The 21,919-nt window shown below is 33.3% G+C and overlaps 2 protein-coding genes across 2 annotated transcripts; both read right to left on the bottom strand.

Annotated features, from left to right (window-relative positions):
* Positions 1-7,280, bottom strand: boss (G protein coupled receptor bride of sevenless). The gene is made up of 8 exons (XM_018545807.1): positions 7,148-7,280; positions 6,689-6,817; positions 4,504-4,896; positions 3,120-3,617; positions 2,073-2,564; positions 1,454-1,791; positions 508-735; positions 1-276 (listed from the first exon to the last, which is right to left on the bottom strand). The coding sequence occupies exons 1-8, from the start codon at positions 7,278-7,280 to the stop codon at positions 1-3; spliced, it is 2,487 nt and encodes an 828-aa protein (XP_018401309.1).
* A 3,556-nt stretch (positions 7,281-10,836) lies between these two features.
* LOC108779502 (Lysyl oxidase-like 1) lies at positions 10,837-17,549 on the bottom strand. Its single transcript, XM_018546927.1, has 8 exons — positions 17,251-17,549; positions 15,253-15,399; positions 14,618-14,893; positions 14,001-14,210; positions 12,670-12,967; positions 11,678-11,806; positions 11,379-11,502; positions 10,837-11,259 (listed from the first exon to the last, which is right to left on the bottom strand). The coding sequence occupies exons 1-8, from the start codon at positions 17,459-17,461 to the stop codon at positions 11,137-11,139; spliced, it is 1,518 nt and encodes a 505-aa protein (XP_018402429.1). The 5' UTR covers positions 17,462-17,549; the 3' UTR covers positions 10,837-11,136.
* Positions 17,550-21,919: the final 4,370 nt, after the last annotated feature.

The raw sequence follows: 21,919 nt of genomic DNA, 5'->3' as shown, positions 1-21,919 counted from the left end.
TCAAAAGCGGGTAATTTTACTGGCAGCTTCGTCCTCCTGATTCTTTTCGTTTTCTTCTTCTTCTTCATCTTCTTCTTTTTCATTGATCCTTCCTTTCTTTGCCATATACGTTGGGCTAGTGTATCTTATGGAATACATTTCGATGTGTTGTCTAGAGATAGGTGAAGAGTTATCTCTATTACAAGTGGTTTCTGTGTTGCTTCTCTCTTCCAAATTTATTCTCTGAGATCTATAGATTTTTGGCTGCGCGTAAATGACGTTATTTGTTGCTAAAAACTGAAAATTTTGAACATATTTAAATTAAGGCTGTATATATGTCTGACGGATTTTTGTGTATAATGATTTTTTTTTATACAATTTAATTTTTAATATTATTATAAACTAGATATTATCTTTTAATATACATAAATTGCATTTATATTGAGCAGTATTGGGAAAACAGCTTTTTTTTTTATTTATCTACTTATAAAAAATTGATTAATCTTTTACGACTTAATGAATATTCACCTCAATGTTCTCGACGTACATTCGCGGCATGACGTAAGCAGCGTCGATTTCCTTCATTTCCGCATAACATTCGTAATTATTATATGTAGGCGTTTCGTAGTGATTTAAACTTCGGCATCTCTCGAAGTATTTTGGATTTGAGTTTAAATTACCATAGTAATTTGAATGACTTTCTCGAGCAGGATAAACATAATTGTGGGAGGAATATGACTGCAAACGCAATGTTCCCTTATTATTATTAAAAAAATTAAATTGTTTTTTTTTTTAAATAAATTTAAATTAATTTACATAATATGATAAAAATATCAATTAAGAAAATTAATTAATTATATTTATAATTAAAATTATAATTGATAACGCACTTTATTAATAATAATATTAGTATCAAAAATTCGTTATTATTTTTAATAATTAATACTCCTAAGCAGTCACCACACCATATTGAATCGTGACGTCAGAAGCAAGAAATGACACATTAATTTTTATTACATACTATTTGTAAATAAAGACATTTTGGATAAAATAAAATGATGAGATTGCGATCTCTTTAAAACAATTGCAAAAATAGACGAAAGTTATCCTTATCTCCCCTGACAGTCAGTAAATAATCGTAAAAAGTGATAAAAGGCACGTGAAGTGCTTTTATTCATTGCGCGTGCGTAGCCTATTTTCACTTATATATACCTTTTATCACTCTTTATGATTATTTACTGACTGTCAGGGGAGATAAGTATCATTTTCGTTTATTTTTACAAATGTTTCGAAGTAGTCTGATCATTTTGTTTTATTCAAATTTTGTCTTTACTTACAAATGACATGTAACAAAAATTGACATCTAGCTTCAACGTCACGATTCAGTATGGCTATGGTGATTACTCAGGAGCCTTAATAATTAAGAGAAAATGTAGAGCGTTAAAAATACAAAGAAAATATACAGCGTTCTGACCTGCCTGATTGTATTAACAGTCGAATCGGTTAATAGGTTGATAGGATCGAATCTTTGCCCTGAATCTTTCCTTTTAGGTGTGTGTGTAATCATGTAATATATCCTTGGTATTAAGACACCAAAAATAATTAAATAAGCCGTAGCGACTATACCGAGGGAAACGACTACGTCACGATTTTCCGGTTGCATTAACGTGAAGCAAGTCAACCATATTAGCCATATTATCAGCAAACCGATAACTGTTCCGAAGAAATATTTTCCTTCGTGATGATTACCTTGTATTCGGATAATGAAGTAGTAAGCGACGAAGAGTGCAATTAACAAAAATATATCGTATCCTGAAAATACACAATGGAAATTATAATTTTAACAAGAAAAGCAATACTGCAATACAATTCTCAGTTCAATTTCGAAAAACCTTTAAAACATAAAATTTGATATGTTTCTAAAGGTAAAAAAATACGTGAATAATATTAATATAATAAAATACTAATAAACCTTTTAAAGATAGAAATTAGAATAAGGCAAACTACATAAATTAAAGTTTCTAAGAGAAAAACAATCCATTTAGAAGATACAAAAATTAAGAAAAAATTAATAAACAATTCTGTTAATATACCTAGTAATGCAACAAAAATAAGACTCCTGACGACGACAGCTGAGTTCATTGTACTCAGAACGAAATACATGACCGACATAGCGATTTGTACACCGTATACGAAGAACGCCATAAGACTCTGTAAATACCCATTAACGTGGATGATGGAAACACCACCTGTGGACATGGCTAAGAAGAGTGCTCTCGAGAGCATGATTGAGAATGTGAGGCCAAATGCGAGAGTGGTGAGGAGAATCTTCCATGCGTTCAAGTTTTCCGCGCCGAAATAATCGTCCGTCACGTAGAAGGGCAGTGCCGTCAGTAGGATAAATATGTTGGTCAGGACGAGGACGATTGTGAGGACCAAATTGCTATCGAAAATTTCTTTGGTTGCGAAACGATAGACGATAAAAATCACCATCACGCAGCACATAAGAGTACCACACATGATGACAATCAAAAATACAGGAACGTAGAAGCTGCTTTTTAGGACATTTTTGCCAACAACGTGTACTGAAATATCAAAATAATCGATACATTACAGGCAAGCAATTAATCTCTCGAAAAATAATGCGTACATAGTTTAAAAATTTGTGATAATTTTACAATTCCGATAGAGAAATTTGTACATGATACACACATTTCAGATAAATTCTTGGGTAAAAATTATACGAGTAATAAAATACGAAAACTAGAATTTAATATTTATACGGGAAGAATGATTTTATACTGAAGTATATATATATATATATCTTCTCTCTCTAAAAATAAATAAATAAATACAGATCTGAAAATAATTTTATTTGAATTATCAAAATATCTAATAATCTCAAGCAATGCCATAAAAAGTTTTAATATTTTAGCAATTAATTTGGACGACTATATAATTATTTTGATGGTCTATAATAAAATTATTTTCAGATCAGTATCTATATAGTTAAATTGTTAGATACTTTAGTAAAACCATTCGTATAGTTATACGTTGCAAGATTGTTCAACAGCAACTCGGTGTGCGTGTGCCTCATGTGATTTATGTACTCGTAGTAATTACATTTACATCATTTTTACCTTTCGTATCGCGATCCTGAAAATTTGTGCAGTTTTCGCAATTCTTAATGAGATGCTCCAAACAGAGCCCCGGCGTTCCGGACGTTGTCCTTTCCGGAAGAACGCGTAACTGGGGCACCAAGATCTCGTAAAAAGCGACGTCGTTGAGCTCGTGCTGCGTTTTCGTGGTGACCACGTATCTTAGCGAGTGTGATCCCGATTGCATATGAAGGAACTCGTAGACATCAAAATCACGAATTTCCCGCTGCGATTCTGATGTCTGCGATTCTGAGGATTGCGTCATAATGTTACTCTCCTCTTCGATAGCGCAGCTTCTCTTGCGGAAGTCCTGGAAGACTTCCGCCAACTTGATGACGGCCTTCCCAATGTCGAGAAGATACGGAGAGTGGTTCACTGAGTTGTTGGAGTTCTCCAGGAATTCACTCGCGCTTGAGAACTCGCCAAGATCGAAACGAGGAATTTCCGGTTTAATGACATACGATCCAGATGGTATGAGGTCTGCGGAAAGTTGAAGATATTGTTGGCATGCTAAATTTAGATTAATATCTCTCTCATTCAAATTTCGGCTTATTGTTAGATATCTGGAATTATTGGTAGTAGAATAAGTTATTGAAACTAAATTTCTATTACAAATAAAAAGATTATATATGTATATGTATATATCATATATGCATAATCTTTTTTTCTAGAAATGTAGTAAATATTTGTATGAAATATGAACAGATTTCCATTTTAATTTTGCACATTGTGCGAATTCCTTTTTGCATTAGATTCAATGAAGATGTGAGTTAATTTATTTAATGGTTGTAGCAACATCGATTAACTCTAATCGTAGTTTAACCGCCTCCTTGTCTCGTTTTAACTTTAATTCTGGGCGGAAACAAAAGGCCATTCAAACTAGGGTTAAAGTTAAACGATGTTGGTGAAACTGTCTCTTAACTCTCAACTACCACAGCTACACTTGGGTAATGTAACTGCTGTTACGAACATAACGACGTCAATATTTAATGTAATGTAACAGTTAGCACTAATTTAGATTAATATTCTTATGCTCACAACAAACAAGTTGCATTAAAATTATGAAGACATTAGATAAACACTCCCACTAGCTCGATTCCTATCCTTTTTACTTTTATATTTGATAGATAAGCATATATATAATCTTTTTTTTTTTAATAAAAAATATATCTGCTTTATAAAATATATCATCACGCAGAACTCAAATAACTATTATCCCTTAAGAATTTCTCTGTTATTCGTGGAGATACCTAAATTTACTTGCCGTTAATATCCGAATTATCGAGCGGTAGCAGGAACCATGTTTCTTTGGAATCTCTCGATTTCTCATTCTCCTCCAGCCATCGTTGCACGTCATCTCTCTTACCGATTGCGATTATCACCGTTTCCGTGACGTTCGCGTACCTGTCACCGTTGACACGTCTGTCACTTCGTTTCACGCACACACCAGCGTCCTTGGTAACTTCCAGGAAATGATCGAGAACAGAATCCGTGTTAGCGTGCACCAGATCGACGATCTCGTACATGGTGCTCAAGTAATGTGCCAGGATATCGATCATGGGTACCGTGAAATCTCGTTCCTCGTAGATAACGATTGGCAAATCGCTATAATCCTGAAGGTAATCTATTATGGGTCCATATTGGGCTGGCATCAGTATACCCATCTCATAATCTGGGGCGCAACTTTGTTCAACCGCTATTCGCAAAACTTGTCGAAACACTGTAATCCTATCATGACACGTGTCGAAAATTCTTAAACCTGTGTAACATAATAGTTATTCATGAGAACTTATACTTCAAGTATACTTCAAGGATTGTTTTGATTTCTGAAATATATTAATAAACATCCTCTCTCAAAGCTCACCTTATTCTCTGAAGTATAAAATATTATATTTCAGTTCCTCTTGATCGTAAAAGTCGCTTAATTCTTTTGCTAGATCTCGATATTTGGCTTTTTGCTAACGCAATGTAAACGTGGGTCTTTTATAGAATGCTTACGATTTTACCTGTTCACAGATTAGGAGATATGGTAATGTCTCGGCACTAAGGCAAGCGCGAAGCGATACTACCGTGCACCTATTTTACGCGAGACCGCAATTTGGGAGGGACTGAGATTACTGAATTTCAATAACAGTTGAACCGATTGAGTTGTTTTATAGTTGTAGTATGCTTAATCGATATAGCATATACTGCGACTCTATAATACGTGCTTTTATTTTTTCTCTACGTGCCCTACAAGATCAGCAATTCGATTATGCGAATATATTGCAATGTGAAAAAATATTAAAAATTTTAATAAACACTTTATTTGAATTGTGCCTATTAAACATTTTGAATGTATACCATGAGATACACACATATAATCTTAACGATTTTCATCAGTTTCGTACAATCCTGTGAGCAAGTAAAATTGCAAGCATTCCGTAAAAAATTCACGGTTCACATTGCGTTATAAAGTCGGATATCGTGAAAAAATTGAATAACTTTTACGAGAAACTGAAATATTTTATGACGGTGGTTCAGAGAATAAAGTGGACTTTGAAAATATCCTGAGTGACGTAGATGACGTATAAAGTGCCAATAAAGACGATTCCTTTGAGCCTTCTTCCTCAAACAATTTTTTTTACAATATATAATACAATTTTTTCTAATATTTTTATAATGCAAAATAAATAATTTTCCGACTAAAATTAAATTTATTTGTTTTTTCCAAAAATTGTTTCGTTTTAGTATTTCAAAGAATGACACTTTTTACTTCTTAAAATAATTAAGGTTTTTTTTAGCGAACATCTCTAAAATACTTTTTCCCTGAAGAGTCATTCCTCAAGAATACGAATCTAGGCAAATCTTTTTTTTTTTAGCGCATTATAAAATTATGATTCTTTTTAATATAAAAAGTTTCTATTTTCTTTTGTGTTTTGTTACATAGAAAAGAACAATATGATATTTGAGTTTAAAAATGTTTAGAATACAAACAGATGTAAAACGATAAAAATTTTTTTCCCAATTTTTTACAACTAATTAATTACAAGGAATATGATACACATTGAAACAATAATTTGATAAGAAATATTTAGTTAAATAATGCTAATTAAATGTTTAATTAATATAATTAAACATAACTTGATCTTTATTAATATTTAGTAAGTATTGTCGTTGGTTATGTCATTTAGTAATATTTATTAAATATTTGTAAAGGCAAAATTATATTTAGTTATATTAAATAAACATTTAATTTAATTAGCATTATTTTATTAAACATTTGGTAGCAATTATCAAACTCTATTTTTAGTGCATAAATGACCTACAATTCATACTACGTAATAAAAAGCAACGGTTCACGAGCAGACTTATCGCACAAAAGTGCGCGTAATAGTTTGTTTCTTTAAAGAATTTGTATTCTCAAATTAATGATTGTTTATTAAAACATAAAATAATATTTATTTGACTAATTGCCATATAAATTTTTATGATATTTTTATTTTGCGAATTATTTTTTTACTGCTATGCGATACAGATACTCATAAATTAATGTGATCTATTTTACTTACCTAATTTCACATTCGGTATGTGGTTATATTCGTTTAAAGTTCGCACGACATGTAATACCGTTAAAATTTGTTGGAGACCTTTGTTCGACGATACATTACAATGCTGTCCATAATTGGCGTCCACGAAGACTGTCAAATGTCGAAAGTCAGAAAAAGAAAACATAAAAGTTTTTCTCAATTTCTCGTATTGATTAAATAAAAAAACCATTTAAGAGACAGGAAAACATTTTTGTAGATACTTATATGTTTTTTGTTATACTTTATATTTATAAAATAGGTTCATAAAATAAGTAGTTAAACTGTATATTTGTTAAGAGATAATATATTATATTTACAACTTTTTATTGCTTTAAATTAAATACAGTGCAAACTAATTTCTTCGTAAATTATAAATTATACGTAAAGCAATTTTCAGATTCAAATCTAATTAATTAAAATATTATTAATTTAACGGCTTACCAGTTAAAATAGCGTCACCTGTGGTCTCCAGTAATGCATTATTTTCACAGCACAGTATTTGCTCGCTCGTACTCAAAGTTAACAGAACCATACTTAACAAGAACGAAACCTTAATGAGCGTATTATTCGCCATTGTTTAATTTGTCATCAAGGCGTAATAAATTATGCGCGTGTGAACTTCAGCAAATAAAATCTGTATTCTATGATTATTAATAGCTTTAAATAAATGATTACGTAATCCTTTGCTGTTATTTTATACGTCTATTTTATGTTATTTTATGCTGTTGTTTATGTTATTTTACGTTGTTTTTATATTTGTATTATTATTATTTTACGTTATTTTTATATTTGTATTATTATTATTTATATATTTCTATTACTTTGATTATAACGATCAGTACTCAGCAATTGTGATTTTAGGTGACATTATGTAGCCTGCAAAGAATCGTTTAGCACGAAAAGCATTTTTCATGAAAGTTCTGTCCGTTTTCTCGAGCATTAATTTTGATGGCATTTATTAAGTCGCGTGACAAGCACCACTTCGGTGTTTAACAATCAGTACAAAACACGCACATCCCGCTTTACCTTCGCTGTCCCAATTTTTATGATTAGCGGTGGACGTCAGGGCCTATTTTACGCTTGATTGACTGATCTAAAGCTTCAGGAGCCTTAACTTCGCAATTGATCTTCCCTTTTGAATAATCTTGTTGCTCGGAAAAATTCTACTCTCCGCGAATATAATTTCCGTCGAGATGCACATGACTGACTGCTCTTCGAATGACGTTGTTGAAGAATTTTCACCCCTTGGGAAGTTTCGCCACTTTGAACGTACTCGTTGCCAAACACTTGATAAATTATTCTGAGTGGTTTTGTCACTTCGAAAAATTCTCCCTCGAACAATAGTGATCTCCAGTTCCCCAGGCGTGATGGTCGCTAGCAAGACTCGCTACGTGCTTTTCTATTCTGTGACATGTGGAGTCAAAGTCGCCGTGACACTACGCTGCTATCTACGGAAGCCGTACCTTTGTCAGACTATCACTATGTTTTTTTAAATGGATTATATGATCAGTCACGTTGCTACTAGACGTGATGCGTAATTGACAGTTGACTTTTCTTTTTGAGTGCTGCGTAAAAAAATTTAAGTAGAAATTGGATAAAATTTGTACGAAAAGGATAGTTTTGCTGAAATATCTAAGAATTTAACACAGATACAGATTTGAACATAATTTTGTTACACTAATTTTATACATAGAACGCTGATTGCTAGAATAAATTTTTCGCGACAGCATGTTTCCTACGTAATTACTTTGACAATGTAACAAAATTATTTTTAGATCTGCATTTAGTTAAATTTTTATAATAGATAATTGAACAGAATTGTTCTTTCCGTGTGATCAATGTACTACCATACTTTTAAGCTTTTTGTCTCATTAAACTCTACAACTTTATTATACAGAAACTAAAAATACAATTATCTTTCATATTTATATATATATATTGTATATTATATAATCTCATCATTATAATACACAAAATATATGCTATAAAACATCATTTTGCTTTACGTGACTTTGTAAATATTAAAAAAAAAAACAGCGTTTGATGTTAATTTTATTGTAGTCAGAATGACAATTTAATTATCCTTCGACCTGTCACGCTGTTTCTTTGTTGAGGAGAAGGCTGAGATCGGCGTAAAGTCGTAGTTAACTTAATTTTCGCAAGTCCGTTTTACGACTTCTTTGTGATTACAAATTTAATTTGCCTAAAACATAGAGCGAATATTACGACGACTGTTATAATTGTTTTATATCCCTCGTGATGCTTTGCTTTCTTCCCAAAAGATTGACGAAAATATTTTCACAGAAACTTTCTCAATTGAATCTTTTTGTCGACTCTGAAATATTAAATATATTTTGTTTTCTTTCTTCTTTTTTGCATACACAAGGATTAAGACATTTGTCAAGCTGATATTTCGTAAAAAATTGTATATTTTACGTCAATACATTTCGATAATAAAATATAAAATATATCTTAAAATATTCATGTTTTGATGATCTTATCATATCTTTGTGTATACGTTATTCACAACACGTCAAAAAATAGAGTTGCGCAAGAAACTTTTATTTATGGGAGTTTGGAAAGTTTCCAACCGAGAAATTGCTACGATTTTTTTTTTATGAATGCTCATATAAATCGCTATTTATAATAATAAGTCGTCAATGTCACTAACAGAACAATCATAGTTCTACGATGATTAAGACAAGACTATCGTGGAGCTATTTGTTTGCTAGCTCTTCAATTAGCAATTTGTCTTCTAAAGCTTTGTAACATGCTCGATGGTAATATTAAGATACTCTCCAGTAGATCTATCCAATTTAAACTCCGAAGCCAAAACGTAAAGCCATCGAAGCAAAAAAATTCAATGTAAGATTTCAAGGACTGTACAGTATTGAAGAGCGTCGCTCACAATCAGATGCATATCAACACTTTACAGTCCTCGAAATTTTACCAGCATTGAATTTTTTACATCGATGGCTTTACATTTTGGCTTCGGAGCCAAAATTGGACAGGCCTGTTCTACAGGAACGAGAAAATATACATGGTTGTCTCAGCTATAGATATATCTGTGTGGAATCACTTGCTAGCAGGTAAGATAATATCCAACGTAGTATTCGAGCGTGACGCAGCACGCCTCTATCCTAGACTCGGCCTAGGGCAAACTTGTATCTCCGATATGACTGCGAATAGTCATTTTCCCCGGAACCATAATTAACGTTGCCGTGTACGCGAGACATTAGACAATCTCTCGGGATCCTCAGAAGAGCGTGAACGTCCGTTTTGTACTTTTATCGAGCGCAAAGCCGTTGTCTCAGTTATCCTAAGAATTTTCGATAAGAGAATCGCGAACATATCTAGAACAGTTCCACACGTACGAGAAACGTCTATAAATTCAGTCCTAGACTCCGAAACTTGTGATTCCGTACACGGCCAGCATGTCAGATGAGGAAGTGGCCGGCTAGTGGGCTGCTTCGATCTGCACACCCGGTTGCTTCTCGCTAGGCGCGCACAGGTCTAGATATCTACCTATATAGCCGAGCTACATCAGTAATTACCTGGCTAGGGTCGCACCATAGTGCTCTGTAATTATCCGAAAAGTTGCGTGAATGGAGACGATAGGGTTTAGAAAGCCGACAGCGGAGACCGGTTATTCAGTGAGCACGAGAGATGCTTTTTTTTTTTTTTTTCAAAGACTGTCTATTGTTCTAATTCTGTCGTGTCTGTAAATTTAATGGAAATAAATTTATAGACTAAAAAATCATATGTGGTATAATGAACATATAGAATGAAAGATATAAAATGTGTAAGACATAATAATGGAATGAATTTACTCTTAATTCTTCTATATAATTTGTAATGCATATATGGTGTCTTTTAATGTTTTTCGTTTTCATAAAGTAAGATAATTTAGTCCATTATATAATGTAAAAATCATATGGTTAATTAATATAATAAAATAAAATGTTTTTAGATTTGAATTTACATTATAAATAAATAGAATCAATTTAGAGACGGAAGTTAAAATTGAGCCATTGTATTTCAAAATTGCTTTTATTTTTTATATTAGCTTTTCTTACAATTTATAATTATATTAGAAATACCTTATAGAGTTATAATAATATATACGCTGGAGATATTTAAAAATAAATCTTTCAACTATAGTGTAATAATTTTAAAACAGCATTTCTCTTTCCATTCATTTTAACGAAAGAGAAAACAATTGTCATTTTTTAAATTACATGATGCATCTTACGTTCCGACTGAAATTCTGCTTTTAAACTGTGAAATTTATTCACGAATCCATCGCAAGGTCGCAATGTGTCGCCTCTTGTCGTCATGTCCAGTTAACGCCAACGCGCTCGACATGAATCTCTCACCCTGTAGATTGTCTCCAGCTAGAAAAATCTTTGCAGTCGTGTACACATCGCATGTCAAGGACGTCCCATTATGCAACTGTGGACAGTTGCAAAAGTTTCTGTATAAAGGAGGCGGCAGATCGCAGCGTTATTATCGAACGACATCTCACCAACTTTGAATTCGGGATTTACCGCGACCTGGAAACAAAAGGAAAAGCTATTCATCTCGAAATCCTCTGTGGAGTCGGATACTCGTGAACTCGCCTAAAGAGATCTCGTATTTGATATTTATGAAAATGACTTTATTACGACTGTACCTTGAGCGTATAATGTCCTGGCTCGAGCTCGGAAATATCCACCCACTGGCAGTCGATATTGTGCTTGTAAATGTCACTGCAATTAACGGAAATACCTTGGTCTCCGTAATTGGCGCATTTGTATCTAAAACAGTAATAGTATTTCAATTTATGAACTTCAACTGATAACTGATGGTTAGATTTAATCGCGATCGTAATCACGAAAAGAACAGAGAGGAATTAACGGTAAAATTACCTGTGCGTGTCAATCGCGAAAAGAGGGACCTACGATTGTTATCATGTGTTATCAGATTTTTTACCTGGGTTGAATGTCGGGCATACATTGATTGTCTTCGAGGCAGAAGGACGCTTTATGGCCTTCGGCAACTTTATTGCCACTCGAATCGATTACGTCGAAAGTAGCGAATACTTCCATCGAATGATAATGCCTGCAAGAGAAAAATGGTCAGAATCAATGTTTCTTTTCTGCGTCAAAATGTAGTTTAATCATTACAAAAATAATTTCTAAATTTAATCCTAATATTTTAAATAATCGATAAATTTAATTAAAATTGCTTATTGTTCCGGAGTTTTCACTTAACGTTTTAGACTAATTAAAATGTTTTACTTTTCTGTTAGACTTTTTCAGAAATTTAATTTTTTTCTTATCACTTGGTCGAAAATGTTTAAATATTACTTATACTGGACTATTTTTATCTGATGATGACCCAAAAAAGATTCGAAACATTCTTATATATTAATATAAGAATCACTGAATGCTTAATGCTGTTTATATTGAATTTAATGTTGCGCTTCAAGAATCGCGCCTGACTCATAATTGCCATTTTCTCTATTAGTAATTTTTATTATCAATTTTAATTTGGACTGTATCTATTTTTCTATTTAAAGTTTTGTTTTTTACTTTTTATTACGGATGTTAATAATTAATTATCATACTGCGAATAATTTTCTTTATATAACTCATTGATTTCAGATATTCAGTTATTATTCATTAATGGATAAGTACTCGTATTAAGAATGCTGAGAATATCCTATGTATATCGATGTATTAACCTTCTAACGCGGTAAGGTTTTCTTCGAAACGTATCTGGTAAAGTAAAGTTGGATTAAATTCGTTGAATGCTTCATTTCGTTCATTTTTCATGTAGTCAATGTACATATGAGTAAAAAAAATAATAATATAAGACTTCTCCCTCTGTTTTAGTTATACAACAATAGACGAAAAATTGTACGTAAAAGCAAAGGCCATATTTCAGTGTTTACTCGGTATCATTATTGTTGGTCGACTTACATATGACACATGTGCCATTCCCATAGATGTTTAGGCACAGACGGACGGAAATCCGCGGTACCCGCATTTAAGATTCTTGCGGTGAAGCGTAACAGTCGTCTGGTCTCCAGGTGCCAATTTTCGGACTCGCCTTGCACCTTGTAGGCTTGCGAGGCCACGCAATTTTCCTCCATCGCGCATTGCAACCAGTAGAGCTGACGATCCTCCAAATGCGCCGTGCGCATCAATTCGATATGATCGAACACAAGATCAGCCATCTCCCGATGACACACCACCCCTGCCACGTTCTCCGTTGCCCCTAAAATTATGATGAGATTATTTCGCGTCGACTCTTAAGCCCATTCTACAATTGCATTGTAAGTGGTAAGTGGTAAGAAATGACCAACCACAGTCAAACATTTTCCTCAAATTCGATTGTGATTGATGGTCAATTCTTACAACTACAATCACTTACAATTATACGCTCACCCAATTGTAGAATAATAATTTTTATACGCGATACACCAAGTGTGTGATAAATGCTAAAATTTCACGCTCGCTTTTTGAAATAAGCGCATACTTCCTTGTAATATTTTTTTATTTCCGATGTGTGTGTTAGCATTTACTATGAACACCCGATATATTTGACACTGCATAAAACATGAGAGAAAATAGAAAGACAATATTTTTACTATCAGATTTGCATAGAAAATCAGCTGTGACATAAATCAGAAGGGAGTTTGTGTGAAATATTTTTGTTCACAAACTTACATTTTTTCTGACTTCTGACATAACTGATTTCTTATGCAAGTCTGATAAAGAAAATAACCTCCGCGAACTTTTCTCATTTCTTTTATATTTATTATGGAATATTTATTTTTTCACAGAGTATTTTAATTAATTTTTAAAATATACAATTTAAAAAATCCTTGGTTGATTATGGAATAATTGGTATTTAACCATTTAAATCTTCGTCCATAATTTAGATTATTTTTAGCACAAACAAAATTTCTTTTCCAAACTTTTCCGAAATAGACGAGAGAAATCTGATTTCTCCTGCTAAAATATTTTGTTAGAAAAATTATTTAATAATGTAATGGAGATATAGAAAAAAACCTAATCCTAAAATTTTCTATATTTTTTGGAAGCTTATAGAAAAGTAAAAAGCTTAGACTAAACGAAGAGAGTAAAAATATGATGTAGATGAAAAGAAGCCAGTGAAGTGAAGACCAGACTTTTTCTATCAACTTTTTCTATCAACTTTTGTATAGATCATTCTATAAATAAAACGTAGTTAAAATTATGTGATAATATTTCATAAATACATATCTCATCGAGGATGTCAGAAGTACCTGGACAATCTGCAATCTTGTCATGTAGGCACTCTGCCAGATTTCCCTCGTTCCCATTGCACTGTACCCCGCTAATTGATATCAGGATGATTTCCCCATTGTCGAAGAAATTAGTCTGTACCGCGTCAGAGGCGTAACCAAGACCCAATTGACGGCAAACCACGGCAGCTTCGAGAATAGACCAACTGTCGCCGCAAATGACACCCCAATCTGAAATTGAGTATCCACTAATTTGGCATACATTTGGTGAATTTGAACATATTACAGTTTTCTCGCTGTACATATATTTAAAATTTAATTATACGATAGGAATTTAAATTCGAATATATTTTTACCTCTTTGTTTTAGGACTTTGTTTTTTATACGATTTAATAGAACGATTAAAAACGTGATAAGATATTGTTATTTACAAAGAAAACACATGTAAATATCAAATATATATATATTTTCATATTAATTGTTTTGGTTTTTCAATATTTATTATAACTCACGTTCTTAATGATTCTTTAAACAAAGTTAAAATTCCTGCTTTAAATTGCAATTAAAATTTAATTTTGTATAGTTCTACATATGTAATTATGGTTAATTATAACTCTCGAAGTAAATTGTTTTGTTACCTGCACTGCCTAATTTAATTTCCACCCGACCCTCGGAATGTACGCGTCCTCCAGATAATCGTAGAGCCGTGCCTTGCTGATAGGTATCCTTTATTCTGGTCTTCACTGGCTTCTCTTGCGAAATTGGTGGCGATGCTCTCGTTTCCTCGTCGCGCGAGCAAATGACGCCGGCAGCTTCATTACTACCGCAATCGGAAATGCCCCATCCGTCGAAACGGCATTTCATGAGTTCGATCTCGGTTCCGTCGCAATAAACATTATCCATCCAGTATCTTCCTTCGAGATATTTTTTATGTAAAAAATTGCATACTTGTATTTCATATTTTAATTAAACGCGTTGACCGATAAAATAACATTGCACTGAATCGCTTGAACAAATAACAGAAAATAAATTGTAAAATAAAATTTGAAATATATAATAATATCTATATGATATACGTATTATTATTATGATTTTTGAAGAGATAAAATTTGACGCCATTAGCTAAAAATATGACGTGTATCTGCCGATAAATTGGAATAAACGAACGGCTGGTTATAGATAATCTTGCTCGTCTCGGCTATACACACAACTGTTGCACTCGACCGTGAAAGACGTAGTTTAAGATGAAAAGACAATAAATATCTCATCTCACTTCTAGCCTGACCAAAATGGCCGTATGTCGTTGCTTTAATTGCCCCGTTATAGCCTAATTGCTTGCAAACCACATTAGCCTCGAAGTCGTCCCATTCGTCGTCGCATATACTGCCCCACTTCCCGTCGTGAAGTATTTCTACGTTTCCTGTGCATACAGCAATAAAATCTCTTGCTTACGTTTTTCCTGTTGCGGTAACTTGGCACAATAAAGAGGAAGTATAGTTGATTTGTAAACTTTCAATTTATCATGAAAAGCATTGTCACATTTCAACAACGGTAATGAGAACCATTTAACTTAAGGATAAAATTTATTAAAATACAAAATAGTATTATTAAATAATTGAAAGAAAATTTACATTATTATTAATATTACAAACACACGATAATATAAATCATAAATAAGACATTTAACTCTCAATTATAGTTATGAAAGTGCATCTAAGTTCTAAACGTCCTGTTTAAAGTAAAGATTCTCTCTGTACTACAGAATGCAAGAATTTCCGCCTTATGATGATTGATACAGCAAGGTTCAAAGTTGTTTTACTTGTAATTTAGAACTTTATAGTACCGATCATTGTACAATCTTCTAAAACTTTTGCTTTGATTTCAAATAATCTGTTGCTCCAAAAAGGTTTTGCTGATGTTTCTAAAAATTTAACTACATACAGATGTGAAAATAATTTTATTGAATTATGACAATAATTATGTAGGACTATCTAAATAATATATAGGGTGCTCAAATTAATTGTTAAGCTATAAAAACTTTTTGTTGCTTATCATGCTTGAGATTTTTACATAATTATTTTGATCATCTAACAAAATTATTTTTAGATCTGTATCTATATGGCTAAATTTTTAAATACCTTAGCATAAACGTTCTTTCTATGAATAGTCGAGGATTAATATTTAATTTCTGGAATAATCGATAATCGTTACAAGTATTAAACAGCAGTAATAGAGAAATATGCTTAATTTTTTAATCGTGTCTTTTTTCAACGGTTTTAAAAATCAGTACTATTCTAGTTGTATCAATTCATTTGATTGTTTTAACTGAAAACGTTAAATATGTATTAAACTTTAGTTGCAATTTTGTATTACAGCTTTTAATATAGCTTGCATTCGGTTCAATAAAAGGCGGAAGAAAATACGGCGACTGCGACCTTCTGTCTTAACAGAAGAGCGTCTGAAGAAGTTCGCCGGCATTGTGAAGATCGCGACCCTATTTTACGGTTTGATTTTATGGTGACCATGTTACGCGGCGATTCCTGGTACTGCATGTGCACGGTGACGTATGACGCATGGTTGTTGGCATAAATCTTTCTCGAGTTGACCTCTTTTTAATCGTCATTGCGCGAGAGCGACTTGAACGGCCGCGCGATAAAACTCGCGCGCGCGCGAGCCTCGCTTTTTATCCTCGCGAAGCAGAGCGCGGGAAAAGAGGGGAAAAGAAAGATTTATAACCCGTTTATATTGCAGTCGCGCGCTTTATCGCGGGGAAAATATCAACCCTGAACGAGTTGTGCGTCGTGCTTTCATTCTGGTCGGATTTACGAGACCAAGTGGGTGCGCCAATTTACAGCGTACGTCTCATTGGTGTACAATCGATACAATCGCCGCACTCGATCTATGTAGTAAGAAGATCGAGAGGGTGCGTAATTGATTAGTGCACCAATTGATCCGACTGAACGACGAACGTTCTTTTTGTTCCGCGTACGTCACAGCGCGTTCTTAAATCGCGTATAGTTTTATGCGAGATATGTATTGTTTTGAGATAAAACGAAATAAAATTTAAACGAGAGGATTCAACGTTATTATTACTGTTATCATCGCATTTATCATCTGTTATCCACGCTAAGTTGAGTCTCGGCGACCTTAAAACGATCCTTTTCTCAACGAAGACTGCCGTTACTCGATATACATACTCATATATTAAATATATTAAATATATTAAATATTTTAAAGATTAAATCTAGCATAAAATGAGCTTTTGTGGCACCTTCGTGTTCGTTGTTTTCGCCTCCTATCAACTTTAATGCTCCCTCCTGCTTCTTTAACTTTCGGAAGTCCTTTCTTAACTTCCTAACTATGCGTGTCTTCTTGTCACGGTTGTTGGCCCAGGTAGCGTTGTTACTTGTGCAAAATTCAAATACAGCTAACAGCATTATCAAGCTAAACGCGATTCCCACTCGTCGCAGTTGCAGTCTCATTTTCTTTTTGCGTTTTGAAAGTTTGAACGTTCAACTTAACGAAAGCTTCAATTATATGGTATACCGCAGAGAGTTTAATTACGATTTGCACGACTTACATTCAATGTATCGTTGCATACGATCCATCGTCCAATATTGCACGCGATATTTTAAAAGAATTAGAATTTCGACGAGCACTCACACGATTTAATCACTTTTCTTGGGTTGTTCTTTTTACTGAAATTGTGTGCGCAAGATTCCACGGGCTACTGATCACGCAATACGTACGCAATGCGTTCGCTCCTTGCGTTTCGTAACGCACATTTGTAACATGACGCCGGCTTATAAGATCATCGGCGGTCCAGATGGTAGATTGTTTCTTTTCCCGCATCGCCGATCTCTTCCTGAACGATTAGTTAGCTCTGATGACCCGTTTAAGTCACATGTCGACGATTGGAATAGCCATGACTCGTCCCTGATGGACTTTGAGAGGAAGGTATGTTTTTTTTCCTCGATCTACCGTTCTTGTTTTGCAATTCTTCCGTTATTCTGTTTGCAGAATACATGCTCCAAAACATAAAATGCTTTATTTTTAATTTAGATAAATTGTAAAATACATGACGATAAATATGTCAAATACAATTTCAAAGAGAATACATATATGTTTTTGATGTGGGTAATAAAAAGATAATATTTTAATTAAAAATTTGAAATTGAATAATAATAGCAAAAGACGTAATATAAAGAGAAAAATGAAATTATTAAAGTTATTATCTTTGTGTGCAATTGAAACTGAATTTGAAGAAATGATTTAAATTCAAATTATATTATTACAAAATTATTTTTCTTTATGAATCAAATCTTATTTTAAAAGCAAGGATCAAAATTACTTGCTTATTGTTTTTAGAATTTGCTTTGCGTTTGTTTGCATGCTGTGTTTTTCTTTTGAAAAATTCACGCCCCGATTGACCGGTCGGTATCGATAAATCTTTTTGATTTTACGAATGAACTATGTGATCCACTGTGATGATTAATACTGGCATCCGCGCGATTAGAATCAACCATTTATAACGCTTCGAGTCTCGTAATGTTGCGGAAACGCGCGGCATATTATTGTTTCGTCGTGCACGTACATGAAAATCAACTAGTTTAACCCTCAATTATTACGGTTAAATTTGGGTAATCATGATGAGGTCATATTGTGACCCCAATAATAAATTACATTAACGACGCTTAGAAAGCAATTTTGATTTTCATTACTCTTATACCCCTCTTTATAGAGAGGATATTATACTTTTACGAAGACCTGATGACACATAAAGAAAAAGATAAATAAAACAATAAACTCTAACCGATCGACCGCTTACTCTAATAATCTTTACGAAATATCATGGATCAAGTTTGACCTCGTTGTGATACTCGAAAGCCGATACGTCTATATACATATGTATCTATATCGCGACGGCTTTACAAGATAGAATATTTCATATACTACAATTTATCATCGCTTCACGTTGCAGAGCATTAAAGTCTAATATAGAAAATAAACACAGAAAGATGGATCTGACAATTTTAACCTTCTTTAATGTTATCTAATGTAAAATGTATCGCAGAATCTGGAACCATCAGTTTTCGTATTAATCATTGTGAATACCGTATTATCATATTTACGAGTTAGAATATTATTTATTATTTATTTTCTTTAATTTTTATTATTAAGAATTTTTTAATATTGACTTATCCCAAATTACGTGTTTATTTTTACAAATGAAAAACTAGTCTCGAACATCCTTATCATGCGCTGATCGCTCATCTCATATTTTTTTATGCATTATTAATAAGTTGTCCCGTTAATATACCATGTCCTAAGAAAGTAAATAAGTGCACTTGCGTGTTTTCTCCTGCTATTCATCGCTCTGATGGACGTGAGTTCGGGTGTCATCATCCGTTATCAAGTGGGAGGTAGATGGCTGGATAAAAAAAAGTTTAGAAAGCTGCGGTGAGACGCGATTCTTGTCATTCAATATGTATCATTCGTAATCATTGCGCAATCAACGGGGACTGCAGGTTTTATATTAAGTAGAAGGCCGGCGAGAAAAAAATCGAAGAATACGTAACCGCGTTAGTAAGTCGCTTTTACGGCACTAAAAACATTGTAGATAATTTTTGACATTTCTTATAAATCCTGAATAATGTTTAAATCAATAATAATTCTATAATAAATAAATATATATATATATAAATAAAAAAGCTTGTTTGTGTAAATAAGATTATTTCAACCGCGATTTTATTATTTATTTAATTTTTTAAAAATATTTGGTTGAAAATGGACGAACCGCAGAAAATTCTGATTAAATCAAGATTACTTGTCTCAACTAGAATTTTAATATAGATTTAACCAGAACATTTTCTGAGCACACGATAATTCAAGAGCGATGGAAAGCACGTGTCATTTTTTTATCTTCGTCCTGCGATTGATTGCAACTACGTGGTCGTTAATTCGGTGATGTCGATATTAAAAAGAATTTATATAATTCATGTAATGGGCCGTGCTTTTGACACGCTTCATTCCGTGACGTAATCGCGCGAACGAACGCGTGGTGAAGCAATTATCGTGTGCTATTAGTGAAAACGGCCCACGGCTAAATTCTTGACATACTTAAGTCATAAGATACCTCTAACGTCAAGGGATGAAGGGACGCAAGAGAATTATATGGCCCGTAAACGATTTCTTGTACATGGCTGAAGAAAAAATGTTTTCTCTCTCTTTCTCTCTTTCTCCCTCGTATAAGGCAGATAATTGCTTTCGTCACAAACTGGAAGAGAGATCTATTCATCAAGTTTATATTTATATTTTCTATTTAAGATTTTTAATAAAAATTAAAGTGCGATGAGAGAAAAGGATATAGGATTAAACATCTGTATAAGAATACGAATTATTTTTAATCATAATATAACAAAATTGCATATTTTGCAACATTCATTTGTTATCAAGTGTTCTTTATCTTTTGTGTAGAATATTGATATAGAATAGAGAAAGAAGGGTTCTCTTTCACATAATAAAATATATTCAGTTTAGTAAAACAAATATTTAACTTTATGATATTACATGTTTGTTTTTTACAGTGACAATGTATTAATGTCTAAAATGTCATAATTTTACATACATATAATTTTCTTTTCTTCTTTCTTTAGCAAACGCTAGAATTTAATTACGACTTATCGTTCGTCGAATCAAAGACGGTTGAAAAAGTGTCACGCCTTTGAATAAGTAAAAGTTTACTATCGGCGCTCCCTGGCTGAATTATTAATGTCCAATCGATACTGGTAACCTATTCGGCTGCTGTAGACGATGCGCGCGTGTGTGTGTGAACGAGAGTGAGTATTGGGTGTTGTTACAAAGACTTGAATATGGAGAAGCGAAAGTGGAGCGCTTTTTTGTCGCGCCCACTGCTGCGATGAACATCATAAATCGCGATCGTATGCGCAGCAGCACGGGGATGCTGCAGGTGCTGGACGCAGCGATTGGCGTTCGCCGTCTGATCGCAAGTGCACGTTTCACCCGATTAAGCACACAGCGTCGTTGAGCGGCTTGTCGATCGTCGATTTGCTCGCTCGATGAGTACGCTTAATTTAATAATCGCGCTTCGCGTTCGGTTATACAATCGGCGAAAGTATACCGATTAAGAAAGATTAAAGATTAATAAAGATCGATCAAGAGAGAGAAGAATAGATTTGAAAAACGATTCGAGAAATTTGCAACCGTATAGCCAGTTAATTTACAGAAATTCCTTTTATCCAGTCATTTAAATTCAGGAAAGAAATTCGCATCGGGGAAAAAGGAATATTCAATTACTCAAACGTTTGAATATTCGTTTGGAATTCTAAACTCTAATTATTATATTACCACGAGAATGATCTACGTAAATCGCGGCGCGAAGACAAATTTTTAACTGAAATTGAATGCGTCAGTTGAAGAGTTGTTCGGAAATTGGATTTCAAAATAGTTACACCCGACTGAGTTTGGAACTTGGAGTAATTTATTTCGTTCCATGAATCTTCCTTTGCGTTTACATAGACTGTAAAATATATGTAATACGCGATGTTCAGTGTCTGTCGAGAGTCTTCGAGGGGAAGTATATCATTTTTATATGTCGTGTCATTTTTATTCGTTGTTGAGCATTTAAGCGTAAAAACGAGTCTAGACGTTGGTGCAATATTTATTATACCGAATCACTCGTAATCGCTTGCGTATCGGAATATGCGAGCTATTTTCCAGAAAAGTTTGCTAGTACCGTCGCTTGAAATTCACTGAGAGACTTCAAGAAAGATCTTGATTTCTTCCGGACATTCCATCCGCTCTGTTTGTCCCGCAAATATTTCCCACTCCACATTTCTTACATATCGCTGCAGTCTGTTTGCTGCTACATATATTAGAACCCGTCAGTTTTAGAGTTTTTTTATGAGTATAACAATAAT

The sequence above is a fragment of the Cyphomyrmex costatus genome, unplaced genomic scaffold (genome assembly GCF_001594065.2).
Source record: "Cyphomyrmex costatus isolate MS0001 unplaced genomic scaffold, Ccosl1.0 scaffold120, whole genome shotgun sequence".
NCBI classification, from domain to species: Eukaryota; Metazoa; Arthropoda; class Insecta; order Hymenoptera; family Formicidae; genus Cyphomyrmex; species Cyphomyrmex costatus.
The sequence above is the reverse complement of the archived record's forward strand: the minus strand, read 5'-3'. Positions and strand labels throughout refer to the sequence as shown.